Source organism: Lissotriton helveticus, chromosome 6 (assembly GCF_964261635.1).
Source record: "Lissotriton helveticus chromosome 6, aLisHel1.1, whole genome shotgun sequence".
Taxonomy (NCBI): Eukaryota; Metazoa; Chordata; class Amphibia; order Caudata; family Salamandridae; genus Lissotriton; species Lissotriton helveticus.
The window spans coordinates 423,898,926-423,920,468 of record NC_136067.1 but is presented as its reverse complement, the minus strand read 5'-3'; the positions used below and the strand labels follow the sequence as shown (position 1 = coordinate 423,920,468).

Genomic DNA, 21,543 nt, shown 5'->3' with positions numbered 1-21,543 from the left:
CCTAATAAAGGCCCAGAAGGAAAGGAGCAGAGCCAGGTGCAGAAGATAGAAAGACAGGATAAGAAATGTTTGTGGGTCGTAAATGGGCACGGTTACCAGCTTCGGCCGCCTAATCATGATCAGGCCAACGAACACAAGAACCAGTATAGCAGGACTGGCCTCAGGCTGGGGAGGCAGTTCTGCCGAGTCATGCTGCCACAGCGTTGCTGGCCTAAGGTGCACGTGTCACTAGCAAGGTGAATCGCCGGTTAAGGCCTACGTGTCCTTAAATGAAAGAAGTCATTGCGTGTCCATTGACTATGTGAGGGCAAGGAATACAAAATGGCTTCCGTGTTCTAAGATGGATGCCATGGGTAAATCACAAATGTGATGGTAACAGGAGTGCTCTTGCTCGCAGCATAGCGAAAACACCAGGATATACTAAATGGATCATTTGCGGTTCACTGATACCAAAATTATGTATTTACGACAATGATTACAAACACGAGTAAAATCGTCACGGAACCTCAGATGGGCACCCTCAATGGGGGCTCTTTGCCGGAGATCTTCTTGTCCGCTGTTTGGTGAAGTGTGGGGGCTTAAGGAGTAGATTGGTGTTGAGGTGTGAAGGTGTGAGGTTAAAAATAGGGACAGAGGTACTTCTCAGGGAAAACTTTTAATGAACATGTTCTCTTACCTATATTAAAAATGTGTGGTGCTATCTATTAGACTTTAGTTATATTAGAGTAGATAGCTATAGGTCAACATGTTTCTAGCTTCCGTTTAGTCATAACGATGATCTAGTAGCTATTCATCAGGACCAATATCAGCCTAATCTCCTTAGTGATTGGAGTTTTAATATATGGGTTCATTGATTTTCTCTAACCCTGGGCGTAGTGTGAGTAGCGGGGCTACGCGGAGTGCCACAGGGTTGGCAACAAACTCTGTGGCACTCCGCGTAGCTCCACTACGCCTCCGGCCTCCACCCCCCTATTTAAGATATACGTTAGTAGTAATTTAAAACAATTAAAAAACACTTAACTCTTTACCGCGGCATACCCGGGCTTCCCTACTCCTGTTCCTCACCATTCAGATACTGCTTAAGAAAACTGCCCATGTGCATTTCTCGGGAGGAGGGCATTCTGGGTACGCGGCAGTGAATAGGTAAGTGGTTTTTAATTGTTTTACATTACTGTTAACGTATATCTTAATAGGGGGTGGAGGCGGGCGGCAGGCCAACTCGCTCCACTGTGGAGTGTGCAGGCTTTTGCCTACTCCAAGTTCTCCGTGGAACGCTGAGTAGGCAAAACTCTGCACACTCCGTGGATGAAGCAGAGTTCTCTGCCCACAGTTAGTTTTCTCCCTATCGCACATACCTTGGTTTCGGTTCTTGATTTGAGATTTATTTATTTAGCAATGACCTGAAGTTCAAAGACACATAGTGCACAGTAAAAATACAATTCAATATTTCAAAATCATTATTTCCAATGTTGAATGTCACACACCAAATGGGCACAAGTGCCATGAGGCTGGGCATACAGGATAGCTACCTTGTTAGACTTTACATCCCTAGGGTGGTCTTTCCCCAGACATGTTGCCATGTACTTCCTGTTTTGCTGGTTCTTTTTTTTGATCATAGGACTCTGACCACTTTACCACTGCTAACCAGTGCTAAAGTGCATCTGCTTCTCCCCTAAAACATGGTGACATTGGTGTATACCTGATTGGCATATTTGATGTATTAGTAAATGTCTTGTAAAGTGGTATAACATATACCCAGGGTCTATAAGCCAATTGGTATTAGTGGGCCTGCATCGCTGATTGTGCCACCCTTTCAAACCTGCCTTAGGCCTGGCATTGCAGTGCCTGTGCATGTAGTTACTGTCACTTCGAATTAGCATTTAAAAATACTTTCCAAGCCTTAATCTCCCATTTTATTACATTTTAGTCACCCCTAAAGTAGGCTAAATCAACTGTAAGGGCAGGTTGCCATGTAAGGAAAAGGTAGGATGGGTGTGTTTAATCTTTACATGTCCTGGTAGTGACAAACCCCCCAAAATCGTTTTTCACTATTGTGAGGCCTACCCCTTTCATATGCTAGCATTGGGAATTACTTAATACACTTTTAAGCTGAAATTCCTGATCAAAGAGTAGTAGCTCTTTCATGTTTCATATCTTTGGAATCGTAATGATAAATCCTCCTTAATGATGAAGTTAGATTTAACATTACTTTTTTTAGAAATGCCACTTTTAGAAAATGGACACATCTCTACACTTACTCTGTTTCTCGGACAGCCGGTCTCCAATACATATCCGGGGTGTGTGACGGCTGCACTTTGTGAATTTCCTCTAGACAGCAACAACACAGGAAGAATAGGTGTGTCTGAGTCCCCATCTATATACATCTGCATTCTGATGGCCTTGTGTGGGCAGGATGGAAAGAAGGGGCTAACACTTCACTTGAATAGACTGTGTCCTGTCCCCATACAACGGACTGATTACCCCCCACTGATAGCCTGGCAGACAGGAGTGGGTCTAAAGGAATAATAGTGCACTTCAGAGAGCTACTTTGAAGTCACCTTCACATCAAAAGATACTTTAGGGTATAAGTACTCTGACCCCCTAAAATCAGACATTACTGATTGGACTGGATTGGACTTGTAACAGAAGCTCTTCCAGAAGAACTGCTGTGCTGCTTAAATGACTCAACTGGATTGATGATCTGGAAGGCCTCCTTTTCTGTTTGTTGCTCTGCTGCCAGCTGCTCTCTGACTTTGCTGAAGGAGAGCTGGACTCTGACTTCTTCAAGTGTGCTCCAAGGGCTTGCAGGCCTGCCTCCTGTTGCTTGAGACTCAGGGAATTTTATACTCCCTGCCCCTACTCCTGTGCCTAGTTCACTGGAAGTGGACCCTGAAACTTGCATCAATGTGCATCCACGCGAAGCCCCGCAAACCCTCACTGCACAGCTGACAGCTCCTCAGAGCCAAGGCTTGATGACGCAAAGCCTCGCCGCACAGCCTCCCACAACTGACGCTGGATGAAGCAAAACCTCACTGGACAAGAACCCATGCCAAACTAAACAAAGCCTCGCAATGAAGACTTCCCCCCAGGATCCAGGGGACTGGGTTCAGCGGGCCCAAGTGGGTCCCTATGGCCGGCCTACACTTCAATATAGTTGGCCTGAAATTGGGACTTTGTTCCTGCCCAGCGCAACCAGATAACCCCATTGGAGCTTATTGCATCTAAGTGCTAGAACTATTTTTATTCTTTAAAAATGTATATCTTGACTTCTACTTATTAGATATTTGTTGTTTTGGGCTTGTTTTGTTCAGAATATAATAGTCTACTATTCTAAACCTGTGAGGAGTCTTTTTGTGGTGTATTCATTGCTTTACTGTGTAAGTGTGTTGCGCAAATACTTTACACATTGTCTCTTTAGATGTGCCTGACTGCTCTGTGCCAAGCTCCCAGAGGGTGAGCACAGGCTATCTGTTAGTGTGTATCTAGCTTACCCTGATTACAGTGGTGGTTCCTGCCTGGGTGCATGTTTCAGCCAACCACGAGTTTATAACAAACCTTTACTTTTAGGCATCCCAGCTTGTTGTCATCAGTGAGTGGATCTTTGGCCACCATAAGGATCTGGCATACAAGCTGCAGATTGATCTCTCCCAGTCTTGGAACCTCGAGGCCAAACAGAATGGTTCTTCTCTCCCCAGGGGGATGATAAGCAGACCAGGGTCCTTCTCCTCTGTTGGTATAAGACCTTAAGGTACATTAAATGGCCTAAGTCAATTACAGGGGAGACTCCCCTCTGCCAGGGCACTTGGCTTTCACATGTGTTGGGCCTTAAGATGTTTGTATCATGGGATCTAATAATTATTTCAAAGGTAAGGGTTGTATGGGCAGGCACCCATACATATTAAGTCATACAATCACCTCATCCAGGAATTTGCTTTGCACTGGTCTCAATTCCTCCAATATGTGTATCTTTGTCATGCACTCTTACAGCACAATTATATGCTGTCAGCAGTCCCTGGTGCCTGAAAATACAATGAAACCGCTGGGAAAAAGAGCCTATCTCACACATATAGAGCATTGGTGGTCAATACTCCAGATCCCCTGAAATTCTTGAGGCCGAAATCACAGGAGGATGCTCAAGAAATGTATAACCATCTCTGCCAAAGTGAAGTTCATACAATTTAAATATTTGTATAGAATATACTTTAACCTTACTAAACTCTGGATCATGGACAGTGCGGGATGGGCACATTGGTTATTGTTTTATCTGTTTATAATTAAAAGTGAGTAAAAAGATTAAAAGAAAACTGGCGATTGTTGAAAATTAATGTCACCATTCTCCTACAGCAACAAGGCCCAAAACACTATGTTCACTGTGGCAGGCCTGGCAGTCCTATGCAACAAACCAGTACAGACTAAAGGAATAAATCTGTGTCTTTGGTTGGGGACCATATAGAAAAATAATTCAACCCCTCTTTTTAACATTTATTAAAAGATCAATTCCATAGTGAAATTAGATTTTTTTAAATAAATATTTAGGAAACATCTCTTTTAGGCAGTTTCCTTTTCCCTGCCTTTAGCTTTTGTACCTAATTTCCATTAGCTGTCCAACAGCTATAAATCAAGTGCATAACCCTAATGAGGTGCTACATAATATTACACTGTGAATGACAGGTGAGCCTAAATGGACGGAGATCAAACTGGACCAGAACACAATTATTATGCATCATCCTTCTTGCTGAATGACCCTGCTTTTTCTTACTAGACTTCAGTATCATTATGGGCCCAGGGCATGCTTCAGCTTGTATTTTAGTGCTGGGTGTGGGAGGACACTAGTCATTTTCATAGAACACTCCCTTGCACAGCCCCAGCTCAAGTTTAGTGTGGCCGAAGACTTTGCTGCTAGAGGCCTTTTCCCTGAAGTGCCCAGCTGACAGTGGCAACTGGCGCTGGACTGGTCTTTGCTGTTGGCCTTTGTCTAACACCCTGAGAGGTCCTAGAAATGTACTCCTATGGTTGTTAGGGAATCAGAAAAAGTTTAGAAACTTTTGAAAATATTTCCTCCAGAGCTTACGCAGAACCAGCTGAAAAAAGTATCCGATCAGCAGTTTCACAGCATTGGATTCAAATTCACCTTTGTCCTGCCGGGACATCTCCATCCCTCCAAAAAAGTGTCTTTTTGCTTTGTGTTTGGAACATTTTCAGGCAGAAACCTCCAAAGCTCCTAAGCACCATCGGGACCAACCTGCTTTAGGTATCTGGCCTTCGGTTCCATGATGGCAGCTACAGTTTTATCAGCATTCTGCATGTGGTGGATTCTTCTCAAGAAGGGACAAAGTCCCATTATGCATTAGTGTTTAGAATAGATTTCAACACTTTTCTTCAATAAAGTGACAGAGTTCATTTCTGAAGTTGGACTCCACACTTTCACCAGGACCAATCCCCTTGATGTATCCAACCAGAGCTCCATAGCGGCCATACTCCAATCATGCTTAGGACCTGGTCTAATGCTTCCATAGACAATCATTGGCACTAAGTGCTTTTTGGTGCCAATGCTTCTTTAAAAAATGTAAATTTATATCTCCTGTTTTCCTTATTGGATTTTTTGGACTTTTGTTTAAATTATACTCTATTTTTATTCTATTCTATTTATTGCTTGGTATTTTATCTTTATTACTGCGTGATACTCCATACAAAAACTTTACACATTGCCCTACGTTATGCCTGTCTGCTCTGTGCTATACCTTCAAGAGGGCTAAGATCGGTTTAACTGAGCGACTGTGAGGATTGACCCAGATAAGAAGTGTCATTCCTTGAGGCTGGCAGTCACCTACCCGAAATAATAATCCACTTTCTTATAACTACCGTCAGCCATGACTGCCAGCTCATCAAAATGTTCAATTATTTTTGTGATACAACAACAAACTCCCAAAGCAGGAGTTTTTAAAAAAAAACAAAGAAACGGTGGCCGCCATGCCCTGGAAGCGCTCTCCTAGTGTGTGGGGTTCATTTTTGTCTTTTTTCCTGTCCCTTACTGCCAGGTTTTTCCTGGTGAAGTGTAGTGGTGGCTGCTCTGGAGTGAGTATTAGTTCAGAAGAGACAGCATTTGCTGTCTTGCCAGCCTCATGTAATATTAAAATCATAAATAAAATAAAAAAGTATGCAAGTGATTTGTCTACAGAGCAAATATAGCCAATATCCAGCAGAGCGATGTACATGGTTAAAGCCCAGCATAAAGACAATGCTTGAGAGGAAAGATAGCTGGTTTGAGGACTGTAAATACATTGTGAACTAGATGTATTTAAAGAGGTGCATCTTCAACTCTTTCCTAAATTGAAGCAATGTTGAGTAAGATTTAATGAAGAGGGAGATGCAGTTCCAGATCCTGGGTGCTTAGATAGAAAAGACCTTTCGCTTTTAATTTCTTTTTTACTCATCTTTGTCTGGAGTATTCTGGTGTACTGGCTGCGGGTTTGTTGATACATTCATGTATACATGGGTAATCTCATTCACATATTGCTTCCATCGACCAAGGCTTAAAACATAAAGCAATGGGTCAGCCTACCTCAGCCATAGCTTTCTTGTACTGTCAGTGGGAGCTTTTTGCCTTTATCACATGAACTCATCCATATATATGAAAGTGCACTACAGTGCAAGAGTTGGTGGGCTACTAGTTTTCTTTGCCAATGTTTTTTTCTTTCTATTATCCTTATTTTATTTTTTAGTCATCCTTTTGTGTTTAAAGTTTATAGTATTTCAAGTTCAGTCGTACTTTTTCTTTGTACCATTAAGCATTATATTTTCCTGTGATTTGAATTAAAACAGGAAAGGAGTGCGAAACGTGTGCTGCGTTCACCTGCTTGCTAATGAGCAGCCATGCTGTTGTATTACAACTCTACGTCAATGTTAGTTCTCTTTTTAAATTCTGTGGGGAAGATTTACATGGAACTGATGCATCTGCATAGATGCCCCAGTTTCCTTGCGTCAGCGCCGAATGTCCTTGCGCCACTATGGATGTGCTGTATTTACAATACAGTGCTCAATGGCGCAAGGATTAACAGATGCGGCAGAAATTCTGACGCATCTGTTGGCGCAAATGTGCCGCATTGCTGGAGTTGCTCATGGAAGTACTGCAACTCCAGCAATGCGCCACAATAGATGGGTGAGTCCCATTCAAAAAGCCCTGCGTCATTCCTTCTGCCTGGTCTGAGCAGGCGTAGGGATTTTGGCACAGTGAAGGTGTGAAATCTTGTAGATTTCACTGCGTCAGTTATACATGGCTTTTTGCATGGGAACACCCACCCTGCATACATTATACCTAACGCAGGTATAATGTAACGCATTGCTTTACAAAGTGACGCATCTCCCTAGATGCGTCACGTTGTAAATGGGCTGCAACATTTACGCTGCAGCACAGTCACAAAAGTGACGCAACAGCTGCACAAAAGTCACTCTAGGGGCTTGTAAATCTGCCCCTGTATTTTTACTTAAGCATATGTCAGCCAAGTTTAGATGGTGGCATGCTGTCTTTTTATTTTCTTATGTTTCATTTTATGGCATATGCTTGCAATAAAAACAAATAAATAAATAACCACTGTATTAGCTTGCCAAGGCCACATCTATTGACTTTGCCAAAGCTTTTTGAGATTGTCAGCCGGCCAGCTTATGTTTGAACTCAATTATAGATTCTTAGGTATTGTTCCGGGTGCAGGTAATATGATCAACTCAGTCCCTTCCTAATATGCTTTTTCTTCAAAGTCCCTATCACTAATCACAATTGAGGGCAAAGGGGACATTTAATTTTATCATGGGCTCCATAAAAACAGAATTGTCATCGAGCAAATATCTAATTTATTTTCATAACCTGGACTATTTTTTTGAACTCTGCTAAAATCATCACTTCTCAGCTTTTTGTGTTTTTCACATGTGCATCTTAACTAATGTCAATCTAGCATGTATTTTCTGTATACTGCTTTTATGTCCATTGTTTTATGTCGCCCACTTATTGGCTGTAGTAAATAAGGATCTTCTTCAGATTCCATTACAGGACCAGAGAGAATCTACATTGGCTATTTTTTGATTTGTTACATTGTTTTTTTCTACTGCCCTCAGACCACCTTATTAAACTATGCTCTCTTGTATGTTCCCCGACTTAACATATATTGCTGTAACTGGTTCTCGTGTAGATGGTGGAATTGCACGCTTCAGGATCTACGGAGTAGCAGAGAGAGACTGGTCAGAGATTGGTACAAATGATCTGGTGGACCTGGTGGCAATGGTCAATGGAGGAGTTTGCCTTGGATTCAGCAATGCACATTTTGGACATCCAAGAAACCTAATAGGTAAATGCATGAACACAGTAGTAATTTTTTGGACTTCAATAGTTCAAATATATTGTTCTCAATTCAAAATATATTTCTATGATTTTATATTGCGTATTTTATTTAATACAGAGCATTAACCTTTTTAAAGCGCTAGCCATTGGTGTTAATTGATATATTTCTCTACAATTATAACACAAATATCGATAATTGATATCACGTTTTCACTGGAGATAAATCTCCCACTGTTACAGTGACAGGAGGAGCTGATGTGATTGCACTAAACAGGATGAGGCTGTTTGCATAAATAGACTTGAATTTACCTGAGAGAATTTACATGCACCTTTTTGACGAAAGTCAGGTTGACAAAACCAGGCTAATGAAATTACATGTTCGAGAAATCACTAAATGACGAAATGCTGTTTCTGCTAAAATAGTATGTTTTGTGGAAAAGGCATTGTGTGAATTCATTTTTTATATTTTTTAATTTGCTTGTTAATTGTTGTTAATTAATTAATTGTTAATTAACTATGTTAATTGCGTCATGTTTTTCAACATTGGTGGTGTCTTTATAGAGGAATATGGTGGAAGGTAAATTATTTATAAATAATACATTTTTTGTTAATTCATGCTAATTAATTCAAATTAAATATGCTGAGTGTGGAATAATTTTGATGTCTGAGTTGTGAGGTTTATAGTTGTACATTTTGGGAAGAAATGTTTTAAAAATTAATTTATGATTTGATGTTAATTGTTATTAATTTATTCATGTAAAATTAGTAATAGAAAATGGGTAACAAAATGTAAGTGTGTGTTTTGGTGTCTATTGGGGTAAAGGGTGGATAGTAATTTAGTTTAAATGTATTATAATTAGTTGATCATTAATATTTATTTATTAATTGATAAATATTTTTGGTAATTGTTTTGTTTTTATTTTGTTTGGGGATTTAGGTTCAATAGCTGTAATGTTTGGTTTTATTCCCTCCGCTATCCAACACTTTCCCTACTGTTGCACTCGCTGGAGTGGGAATAGTAATTTTTATCCCTCTGCTATCCAACATTTTCCCTACTGTTGCACTTGCTGGAGTGGGAATAGTCATTTTTACCCCTCCGCTTTCCAACATTTTCCCTACTGTTGCACTCCCTGGTGTGGGAATAGTAATTTTATCCCCTCCACTATCATACACTTTCCCTACTGTTGCACTTGCTGGAGTGGGAATATTAAATTATTCCCCTCCATTATCCAACACTTTCCCTAGTGTTGCATTCATTGGAGTTGGTATAGTAAACTGTTCTCCACCGCTATCCAACACTTTCCCTACTGTTGCACCCGTTGGAGTGGGAATAGTAATGTTTACCTCTCCGCTATCCAACACTGTCCCTACTGTTACACTCTCTGGAGTGGAAATAGTAATTTTTATGTCTCCGCTATCCAATACTTTCCCTACTGATGCAATTGTTGGAGTGGGAATAGTAAATTATTTCCCTTTGCTATCCAACACTTTCCCTAATGGGTGCATTTGCTGGAGTGGGAATAGTAATTCTTACGTCTATGTTATCCAACACTTTCCCTACTGTTACACTTAATGTAGTGTAAAATGTCGTTTTAAAAACTAATAAATATTTAAATAATGTAATTTATAATATATATATATTTTGTTAATGTTACAGGTGTATTATATATATATATAAATATATATATATGTTTATAATTTTTTTATATATTTTTAACATGTTATGATTTATTAAAATAATTATTTATGAATTATTATTAAGTAAATAAATATTAAATGTTCTAAATGCTAGTTACATTTATTTTTAAATTATATTTATGACTTGTAATTGTTAACATTTTATAATGATTTAAATATATTTTTGTTATATGTATTATTTAATGTATTTTGTATTATTTTTATACATTTAAAAAAATTATATTTTTAACTTTGATATTTTTAACAACTATATATTTGTTCTCGATATTTTAGTACTTACCATTATGTAGATAGGATGTCGATATTTTTTACATCGATATTTATGTCCCGATATTTTAGGACACAATATTTTGTCAGTGATCCCTCATCCACACTTGCCACCACCTCCTCAGTGGCACCTTCACCTCCTTCACACATTTTGTTAGGCAACCTGGATAAACAATCAACTACTCTATTCTTCCAGACATGCACATTTTTCACTGTGAAATCACGTTCCTATAATTTGACAGCTATTCTGGCCAGGCGAGCTGAACAATTCTTAAACCCATTGGTGCTAGCACTTTTAACAGAGGTTTTTGATCAGTTCTGAGAATCTCTCTAGAACCCCATATGAAAGTGCTGAAATGGGAAGTCGGCCACAATGCCATCAATATCTCTCGTTCAATGTCCGAATAATTCCTTTCAGTATTCGTCAAAGATGTGGACGCAAAGGCTACAGTTCTTTCAACCCCACCATGTATCTGCAAAAGAACTGCACCCAACCTGACTGAACTTGCATCAACATTAAGCACTGACTTCAAATTGCACTGAAATGGGGCTATAATCCTGGCATTAGAGATCTCTTCTTTAATACTAGAGAAAGCTCTCTCTTGAGTGCTTCCCCACTCAAACCTCCTTCCTTTCCTAAGTAACTCCCTCAACGGTTCAGATGTGCTGGCAAAATCCCTCGCAAATTTGGCATAGTATTGTACCATTCCCATAAATGAGCTCAGCATGTCCTTGTCATTGGGTGTTTGTGCATCGACAATGGCACATACAAGATTCAATTTCGGTCTCACTCCCTCACTGGAAATACAGTACCCAAAGTACTCAACCTCACTCACCAGAAACTTGCACCTCTCTTTCGCAAAGTGAGACCAGCTTCTAACAATTTACTGAGTACTTCACGTAACGAGTCATTGTGAGGGTAAATGCGATCTCCAAAACATAAAAATGTCATCCTGAAAAAATATATGACATTTTTTACACCAGCCAACACCTTTGAGATAAGTCTATGAAACACGCTAGCTGTGGATGACAAACCGAAGCGCAATCTATTGAATTGAAAGATACCTTTGGCTGTGACAAAGGCAGTTAGATACTTCGAATCTGGATGTAGCATTACCTGGTGGTGAGATCTAATGTGGATCAGCTAGTCAAAAGACCAGCTCTGTGATGTTAGGAAGGGGAAAACGATCCATGACCGCATTCTGATTCAAACTGCGGAGGTCAACACAAAATCTCAAGGACCCATCAGCTTTTTTTGTGATCACCACAGTGGATAGCCATTGTGTTGCCTCAACAGATTTGATGCCTCCATCACAAACCATTTAATCAATTATCTTTTTAACCTCATCTCTCATGACAATGGATATTTTCCTAGAACTATGTCTCACTATGTCTCACTTGAATAGCATCTTTCTTTAAGATTATCTTGTGGGTATAATCTTTGGCCACTCCTAGCTTGTTATTGAACACAGGTGCAAACTGTTCTAGAACTTTATTCACATCACCCTCATTCGCAACCATGACCTGATGCTCTTGGATTGACCACTATGTGTAAGTCATACTGATGAGACCAACCCAAAATAGGTGGACCATCAGTTGCAACATATATTTTCCCCTTTCGTGTGTCATTCCTGAAACAGGATGTCAGCATCAAAATACCCTATCACATCAATATTGGCTCATTGATAACCTTTCAATACCACGTTAGTGGTATTCAACAAGTTACCAGGCCACACTGCATGAAACAACTCTTTTGAAATAATGATGTATAAGGAACCAGAGTCCACCATCAGTGTCACAACTCTCCCATCCACCACAAAGATCGCTCTGGGAAGTGAGAGCCTATGTGTTCTGAATCCACCATGAGAATTTTGTGTTCCATGAGTTCAGCCGATTCCTCAACATCAGCTACCCTTCCTTTGTTTGCCTCGCACATCCAAGCAAAAGGGTCCTTCCTCACGCGCGAACAACACTCTTTTCCCAAAGCAAAACAGAATTTTTAATCAGCTATGTGGAGGTTGCTACTACAACTATAGCAGAGGCGTCTGTTGGGTCTGCCTTGCATGAATACTGTTGTTCTTGAAATTGCATTTTTGTGGAAGGTGCAGCTGAGATTGTTGCTTTCCTCTTGACAAAATTAATCAAGTCAGTTTCGCAATCCACTGTTATGTCTACATGCCCCCATTTTTTGCATTTCTTTCATGCATTTCTCCGATTCTTGTACAACTTTGGCGATGTTTATGGCCTCCTTTAATGTAGGATCAGCAGCTGCCCACAAAAGCTCCTGCATTTTCTTGTTACTGCATTGGACAATTAATTGGCCTCTTATGAGTTCCTCCATCATGGGACTAAACTTGCATTTCATGGCTGATTCCCTTAATCTCGCCACAAACTCATCTACAGATTTTCTTGGTCTTTGCGTTTGGGCATAGAATTTGTGTCATTGCATAACAATGTTCAAAGTGTTAGCAAAACGTTTGTGAATACGCAATTTGGCCTCCTTATACACATCTTCCATTACATCATCGTTGTCTTCGTTTACTTGTGGCAGATATTTGAAAATATGTTGACCCTCTGTGCCAATGCATCCTATTAACAAGGCTTTTTTTCTAATTGGTGAAAAATTAGACCCTCCTAGTGCTACAATATACTTTTCAAATGTCTCTTTCTAATCTTCCCATTCTATGGGTGGTTCATCTTGTAGCATACGACAGCCTGAATAATACTCATGGTGAAGGGTGTCTTTGATATTAGACCAAAACACTGGATTCACTGATTGCTGTCCCAATTATCACTTCTTGCTCGTACTAGTCTTTTGAAGAATAACATGTAATGTGTATGATGGCCACACAATGGCAGTGGTTACAATGAAGCTATTCCTCAACAGGCTTGAGCTCTATGTTTTTTAACGACTGGAACATATGAAAAAATGGCAGCAGAGAATAGGCTTTGCAGGTGAGGCAAACTAAATTGATTATAATACATCTGCTTTGTTAAGAAGTGACAAAGATGTGCGCGGCAGGCACAAATGCAGGATTAAATTGTGAAGGAAACAACCGCTTTGCTGATAGTGGTACTCGTAGCAGGCGCTGATGTCAGAGGCGCCTGCTGAAGAACAAAGGCAGGCAGCTCAAGGGCGGGCTGCAAAATGGAAGGAGGTGCGAGCCCAAACATTCGTTGAAGAAGGAAAAGGGGTCACCAGAACAGGAACCGCGAGGTAGAGGGGCACAATCAGGACCAGTGGTTTAGATGTTTGACTTGACAGCTAGCAAACTAATTGATACGGTCTGATCGCAAATGAGCAGGGCAGCACATATAAAATTATTTTATGAAGCAGGAGTTAATGTGCATACAATCCTACTGCACTGGTCACAGCAGTGAAAGTATAGAAGAAAGGGCACAGGGTTCCTTTACTTGTGCTCCCCTTCACAGGGACATGAGTCTGGCACATCCCATCCTGTTGCCAAAAATGTAGTGACTCCATACATCCAAGAACAATGCAGGCTCAGGACATTTCAATCTTCTTCTTTATTGAAGCATAGGAACCCAGTGCCTGAAGAGCCAGACAACAACAGTCTCCACAAACCCAACTGATATAGAACCCCAGTATGTCATCAACCCCACATTCCACAGAGCACCTGACACAGAAGGTGATGAGTGAAGGAAGACTAAGACCCATTATAACAAAGCATTTGTATGGGACAAGGTTTTTCAACCTCATTCTTCTCCCTTGTATTATTTCTATCTTTTTTCAACTCTTGGAACAATTATACTGATATGTACGCCATTCTCGCACTTTAGCAACAGGAGACAATTACGTGCAGAGGCCATTCTTGTTGGTAGAAAATAAGGATCATCATAATTCTGAGCAAAGCCATGTGTGACACAGGAGGGAACTCTTACACTTTCTTGAGATTACTGGTTAATAATATCATTTAGAGAATGATGGGCGTTCACCACGTCACAATGAGCAGTCTGGAACATGCTGCACAGTGTACCCTTATGCGGAAAAAGCTGAAAATCACTTGTTGCAACCTCCTTTTTTTTTTTTTTTTATTTGTTTATTGGGTTTTAGCATTCATTATGACAGTTATAGTTCAACACATAAGTGCGATGTTGTGAACACACAATAGCAAAGAGAAAAGACAAAAAAGAAAACAGGTATACATTCCTATACATGAGTATTGTGTTGTCCAACCGTTTTGAAATGTTTGGTCCATTGTCACATTCTTAATACTCCTGTAATGTCAGTGTTGTACACCTTATGATAGTAGGGACCTGTCGGGGAAAGGTAACCCACCCTTCTGAGCACAATAGCGACTCTGCGTCACATATAGGTTTAATCTGTCGCCATGGGTATACTTACATATAGTAATTTACAGGTATACATTCTTATACATGGACATTGTGTTGTCCTACCGTTTGTGAACTGTTTGGTCCATTGTTACATACATTGTACTCCTGCAGCATCAGTGTTGCACACATTATGATAGGAAAGACCTGTCGGGCGAACATAGCCCCTCCCTTTTAGCACATTACGACCCTGCGTCACAGTTAGGTGCAATCTGTCGCTCTGGGTGTACTTGCCGGGGTCGTCGTGATGCACATCCCTTAGTGCTGCCATGCCAGTCTTGTCTATATGAGTTCCCAATAAATCTCTGGCGGGGGGTACCCCTCCAGCGTGTACTTGCTAACTTTTCAAACCATTGGAGCAAACTATAGGAAGGGAGGAACTAAGGTGGAGCGGGAGTTTTCTAACTGTGTTTCGGTGGGATTTCTCTTATCCCTGGATACCTGTTCCGATGAGGTGTGGAGGGACGGTAGCGTGTGTAGGACAGAGGGGGCCGAGAGTTCAAGGCTTTGTTGGGACCCTCACTCAGCCGAGGGGTGACTACTCTGTGTGGGTAGCACTCCTGATTGTGTCTGGGGTGGCGGACCTTGTTGTTGCGCCTCTAGGGTACTGGGGGCTGGAGCTGCTGGCTGGGTCTGGGACTGTGAGGCCGCCGGTGTCTCCGGTGGGTTTGTTGCCTGTGTTAATTTGTGCATTAATTGTGCCCATTCTAAGGAAATAGGGTGTTTGCGGGTCCCTTTCAATTCTTCCTCTCGGAGTATCTCTTCCTCAGCTTTTGCCCATTTGTTCATGGCACCTATCTAGGCTGCATCCGGAGGCCCCATGGGGGGCCTACAGTGCATGGCTATACCCCTTTTTGCCAATAGGATAGCTAGGGACATGAATCGAAGTTGTACTTTCTCGGTTTTCCGCCTGTGGAAGATCCCGAGCGCACATGCCTCCCATGTGGACATAGTCGTGTTGTTGGTGACTACTGTGAGTGTCCGGTGACCACTGTCCCAAAAGGCATTGAGTATAGGGCAGTCCCAAAACATGTGTTTGAAGTCTGCTGCCGGGGCTTGACAGCGGGGGCATGCAAAGTGTGTATCTGGGAAGAATTGGTGGAGGCGGTGCGGTGTGAGATAGGTTCTGTGGAGGATATTGAACTGTATATTGCGCATTTCTGGAGACTTTTTTGGGGTACTCCAGAGCTGTGGTCCATTCTTTGTCATGGACTACCCTTCCTATGTCCGTTTCCCACTTTTGACGCAAGGGCTGAAGGGATGGGAGGATCAGCTCACGCACTGCCTTATAGACCAAAAGTGACCAAATGACGCCCCACTCCTATGTGTAATATCGCATGGATCGCTGGGTGCGTTTGTTGCAAGCTCCTTATGCACCAATTTAGAAAATACATTTCCCATATTCAATTCAGGCACCCTGGCACCTTGTGGATGTCTCTTTGGTTTTACCAATTCAACTCCATTTTGGACTCTCAAATTCTGTGCACTTGAAATCGTTAAAGAAGAACAGATATTTGTTCTATTTCCTCTTGCCACCCTTCCCTACAATGATGGTAGGCAGGAGAAATGTTTGGCAGGACAAGCTTACTGTTGCTCTGAATACTTTATACTCATGAGACAACTCATTGTATCTAGTAGCATAGTCACTGTCCTAGCATAAAAAACAACTTCACTCACGCTGGACAAAGGAAGCAGTAGGATATCTCTGGTACTAGCTCCCCAAGCTCATACCCATGCAGGGAAGGGAGAAACATTCACATACATTTCATGTGCAGTCAGCCCAGTGCAATGTCATTAAAGAAAGCAAGAGAAGCTGTCAATGTAACCACTTTCTGCGGACAGGATCTTGTGATACTAATTCACCATAAAGCACATGTACATCACATGAGTAGGAAGGTGTTGCAAAGAAAAGGAGGCTGGAGGTGCTGGTATTCTCCATGTCCTTGCAGCCAAAATGGAGGAGACAGAAAAGTAGTAATAAGCAAAGTGTCTGAAACTCCTTGCTTTCTGCCCTGGGGCAGGTGTGGCTAGGTTCAAAAACTGAAACCAGTGAAATCCTCTGACAGTAAATACATCCAAGAGTACAAGCAGATAGTGTTGACTCTTTCAGTCAAATATACAACCACACAGAGAAGCGGGAGAGCTGGCACTATATATCTTAGGTGTGTCCTACCCACACACGGAAAACACCCAAAGCCCTATACCGGGGAGAAATGGAAGGGAAAGCTAAATGGTCACTGCATTCTAACTAGAAAAATCACTCGCACAGAGTGAGTGGCTGCAGGTTTCTAGCTGCGAAGTTGATTAGCTTTGTTCAGCACTCGACTCAACTCACCGCCCTCTGTCCTCCGTCCTATCGTCCACACCACCTCCTCAGCCGCGGGGCACCACCCGGAGTGGTCGGAGAAGCCAGGGGGGGCCTGGAGAGGTCAGGGCGAGGTCTGGCGTGGTCCACCGAAGGACGTGCTGCAGGACAGCTGCCGTGGCTTCCCCTTCCCGGCGGGGGCCACCCGAACTGGAGGAGGATCGGTGGTGTGACGACCGGAGCTGTCTGGGTGCACACCCAACCACCCGCTTCCACCACGGTGGTCACAGAGCAGAGCAGCTGGCTGGGCGTCATTGTTCCATTGCCTCTGCCGCCGCAGCTTTCACCATTGTTTTCAGCACTACTCTTGCTACCCTCCAGGACTCAGTGCCTCGACCTCGACCTCCCTCGGCCCCGCCCTGCTGCCGTGGGCCTGGAGAGTGGACAGAGTGGAGCATCGGCAGCATTTGCCGTGGGGGCTCCCGGGAGCATCCACAGAACGCCGTAGAACGCCGGTGGCCGGGGGCGGAGGGGCAGTGGAGCAGCTGCTTCGCAGGAGACTGCTGGGCAAGGGGCACTGTAGGTGAGAGGGGCACTGCAGGTGAGAACGGCAAGCAACAAGTGGGGGGGGTTTGTGACTCTGTGCTGGGTGAGCCAGCAGCCTCTGTCAGTGGACGTAGGGGCCCATCGCGAATCGCGAATCGTGACAATTGTTGACATCAGTCAAGTGCTTCCCCAGCGAACGTTCCGGAAACCCTCCAGCTACGAGCTGTCACAAACTCTGGATCAAAGGGCCTTAAGTTGGGCACGGCTACCTCTCTCTACCTTGTTCTTTCCTCATTTCACCACGCACAGTAGGCTCGTGCCAAGCAAGGTACCAGTGACCCACTTAACTCACTTAACCCAACAGCAACACTTTGACATCTAAATAAAGTCAAATTATAAAAACAAAAACTGGCGCAGGGAGACAAAACTAGTTGTCAAAGCCAGTACTTAAACTGAGCATACCAATTGGGGAAACATGAGGTCCGGCAGAGTGAGAAAGAACCCACCCATCCCTAAGTGTATGCAAAAAACAACAACATCAACAAAAAGGAAAAAAGCGTCTGACAACGGGAGCAATGGGAGCAAGGTTGACGATCCCCTTGGCTCTGATTCAGACACTCAGAAAGTCAAATGTGGTAAGCTTGGGGAAAATAGCGACATACTATCGCTTGAAGAGTGTTACAGTGTCGTAACAACCGCCTCAGCTGATAGTCCAGAAAACCACAGCCCACGCCGAACTTCTTACAATGCCTCTCCAACGCAGACCAGGATACCATTAAAAGCAACGACTAAAGGAACCAAGTTAAACCCAGTGGCCACTCCTAGGCTGAGTCCGGGAACCAAAAACTTAATTACAATAGAGGGCTCCTCCCAACGGAAAAGTCCACATTACTTCCAGCCCAAGATCTATACCAAATTTGCGTTTTTGAAAGATCCAGGCACTATAATATTCTCAAAAACTAGCGGCATTAAAGGATTGCAAACTCCTCTGCAACCAAGCAATTTTAATTTGCCCTCCGTGTCTGACACAAAACTAAATTTAAAACAAACAGTAGTACAAATCCACACAACGGAACCACAAAAAATACATAAAAAACAACAACCAGAATTAAATGGATCAAGCAACAGGTACTTAATTAACACCATGACCACTAAAGAGTACGAACTAAATGATAACCCAGAAAAGATAATGGACTTAGAAAACATAGCGGAACCCGGCTCCACTAATCAAAAAGTGGAACTAGGGGACTCCGCTAAGCATGTTGATATAGAAAACAACACAGTACAAAAAGTAGACTAAATATCAAAATCACCTAGCGTGCAAATTACCAGCGGCTCTTCTCAACATCGGCCAACTACTCAAGAGAATGAAGCAGGAACATTTGACGAAAACATCACGCCGGGGCACAGTCAGATGCAAATTACCAGCGGCTTTCCTCATCACCGGCCAACTTCTCAAGAGAATGCAGTACGAATAACTGACGAAAACATCTAGCTGGGGCACAGTCAGGTGACTCACCATAATTCCAACTGCGACATGTCCTTTCTAGCTTCCCAAGAATGGGAGGAGCTAGTGGCTTCATACAGCAATGACGTCCAAAACAAACCAAATTCCGTAAAGATAGAAGTTAGTGATAAAAGCAAACTGACCAAAGACGTTTTTAGGGAAACAGTTCTTAGCACGATGCAATACTCAACAGCAGCACTACAATATCAATCCCGTGAAATGGATTTACAATTGACAGTGCTTTAAACCTTGGCAGATTTCACCTCTGCAATTGATAGGAAGCTGGGCCACCTAAACGGTCTGATAAAAAGAGGACAGGAAGCAGCACTCAATGACAAATTACTTCAGCAAGATTGTACCTGCGCCCCAATTATAGATAAACTATCCATGCTACCATCACTACTGAGTGACTTACTTTCTACTGCAGCAACAACTGCAATCCAAACAGCAGGAAGCCAGGACTTATCAGCAATGGGGGATAACAAAAACAGAGCCCCAACTTACCAAGAAGTTATCTCCAATTGGGACTGAAGAAATAGGAGAGAGCAGGGTCCCGCAACATCGCGAGGCTGCCACCCCAGAAAAAGTAGTAACAGAACCATCTGAACTAATCGAAAAAATTACACCAACGTATAACGGTCGCAGGAACAAAAGGAAGGGGAGGAAAAAGAAAACCACTGCTCAGGCCCAACACCTGATTAATTGGTTACCACGGCAACCAGCGGACACAAATTCCAAAGCTATAAATAATCAAAGTTTCCCAGCTTCATTATCGGAAGAAGGCATTACAGACAACTCTATTCAATTGCAAAAAACGCCGCAAGGCGATTCGCACTCTTTACCAAAAGTAAAGCAAACAGTGGCTAGTGCGCAAGCAATGGTAAAAAATAATCCTAGCAGCCTACTAGAAATGCCCTCAAAATTCAAAGCCCAGGAGTCCTCACACATGATAAGAGCCCCAGTCCAGCTATCACAGGCACACAACCCAGAAACGGAAAATGAGAGGCTAATAACATCAGAGCCCACGCCCAGAGAACCATGGCATGTATTACCACCACAAACTCACTACTAACTAGAGACACAGAAGAAAAAGCTTGGGATCGTTGAACCTAATTGCATACTAACAATGATAGCACCGGTAATAATACCTTCGTCCCTGACATCTTCAGGCTACATCAGGCTGGAAGTGTTACTAGTCACTACTTTGTAAATCCGACCCAGGAACCCGACTAAGATGAGGAGTCTGATATGATCATCTTGGGCCCCCTATACAAGTCGTGAGGCTGTATAGACAACTTAAACAGAGGGAACATACTACGACTCCGGCAAGCCATCCCAAAGTTAGCTAACATTCTTTGTTCTGACCTATTGTAAGTTGAATTTTTACCAAACAATGGTCTGCCGAACCCTGAAGCCTCCAAAACTAGATGGAAAACACCAGAGATAGCTAGTAGAATTACTAAGGAAAGCAAAAGATTCCAAAATTGGGGGATCACTCTAAAATCAGTGCTTAAACCACAACACCCAGCTCCATTTCTAATTTCAGACAGTCTACTTAGATCAGTGACTTCAGTCCTAAGGGGAGCAAGGGGCCGAACTCCTACAGTCGGTCAATCCCCCCAAAGGAATCTTTGTTTACGAATGGAAGGCAAGGGCTACAACGCACTATCTTCTTAACGCACCCAAATTGACACAGGACGCTGTTTCCATCATCCCCTCAATTGGGCTCCAACGAAGTCAAAATCTGCACCTGGAATATTAACGGCTTAAATTCCAAAGTAAGAAACCATGATTTCTTGAACTATCCTAAAACCTTCGACATCATTGTACTCCAGGAGACCTGGGAAGATAAACCCTTCAACTTAAAGGGATATACTTAAGGCTTTACCCCAGCTACTAAGGGATCCATATTTGGACGCCGATCGGGGGTTTACTCCTCCTCTCTTCTATAACAAAAATTGGTGAAAGGTACCCTATAAAAACACATATCACCTCTCCAAGCTGTATTCAGGCTTCAACAGTCAGTTGCTTCATAATCAGACAGTACAAAAGATAATACTGATAAACATCTACCTACACCCTAAACACAAATTACAAACATCCAAGGAAGTGATTAAAGAAGTAACAAGAATAATAGAAGAGGAGGACACAGACAAAATCATCCTGGCAGGAGACTTCAACGTGCACCTTTTAGGGAACAGCCAGGATGATTAGCTTACACAGGATCTGACTGATATATGGGGAATCCCGACTCAAGGTCCCTCTAAGGAAACTAAACCAACAAAGAGTTCAAGCTATCTACTTTCAGAATTAGAGCACCTGAACTTGAGGGTAGTTAAGTTAACGGCCACTTCAAGGAAGATAACCCACCGGCACCGACATTTCACTCATCCAAAGTATCCTCCTACCCGGACTTTACATTCACTACATTATCGATGTTTGACAAGGTAGCCTCATTTCAAATAGGCAACTACATACTTAGCGATCACATGCCACAAGAAATGATAATTCATTCTGCATCAACATTACTTCAGG

General features: G+C 42.4%; 1 protein-coding gene across 3 annotated transcripts in view; it reads left to right on the top strand.

Moving 5' to 3' along the window:
* Positions 1-21,543, top strand: part of ALLC (allantoicase) — a 798,009-nt gene that overhangs the window by 404,987 nt on the left and 371,479 nt on the right. For all 3 annotated transcript variants that reach the window (XM_078647862.1, XM_078647863.1, XM_078647864.1), the window contains exon 8: positions 8,184-8,339. In XM_078647862.1, coding sequence (XP_078503988.1) covers positions 8,184-8,339 — 156 coding nt within the window. The remainder of the gene's footprint in view (positions 1-8,183; positions 8,340-21,543) is intronic.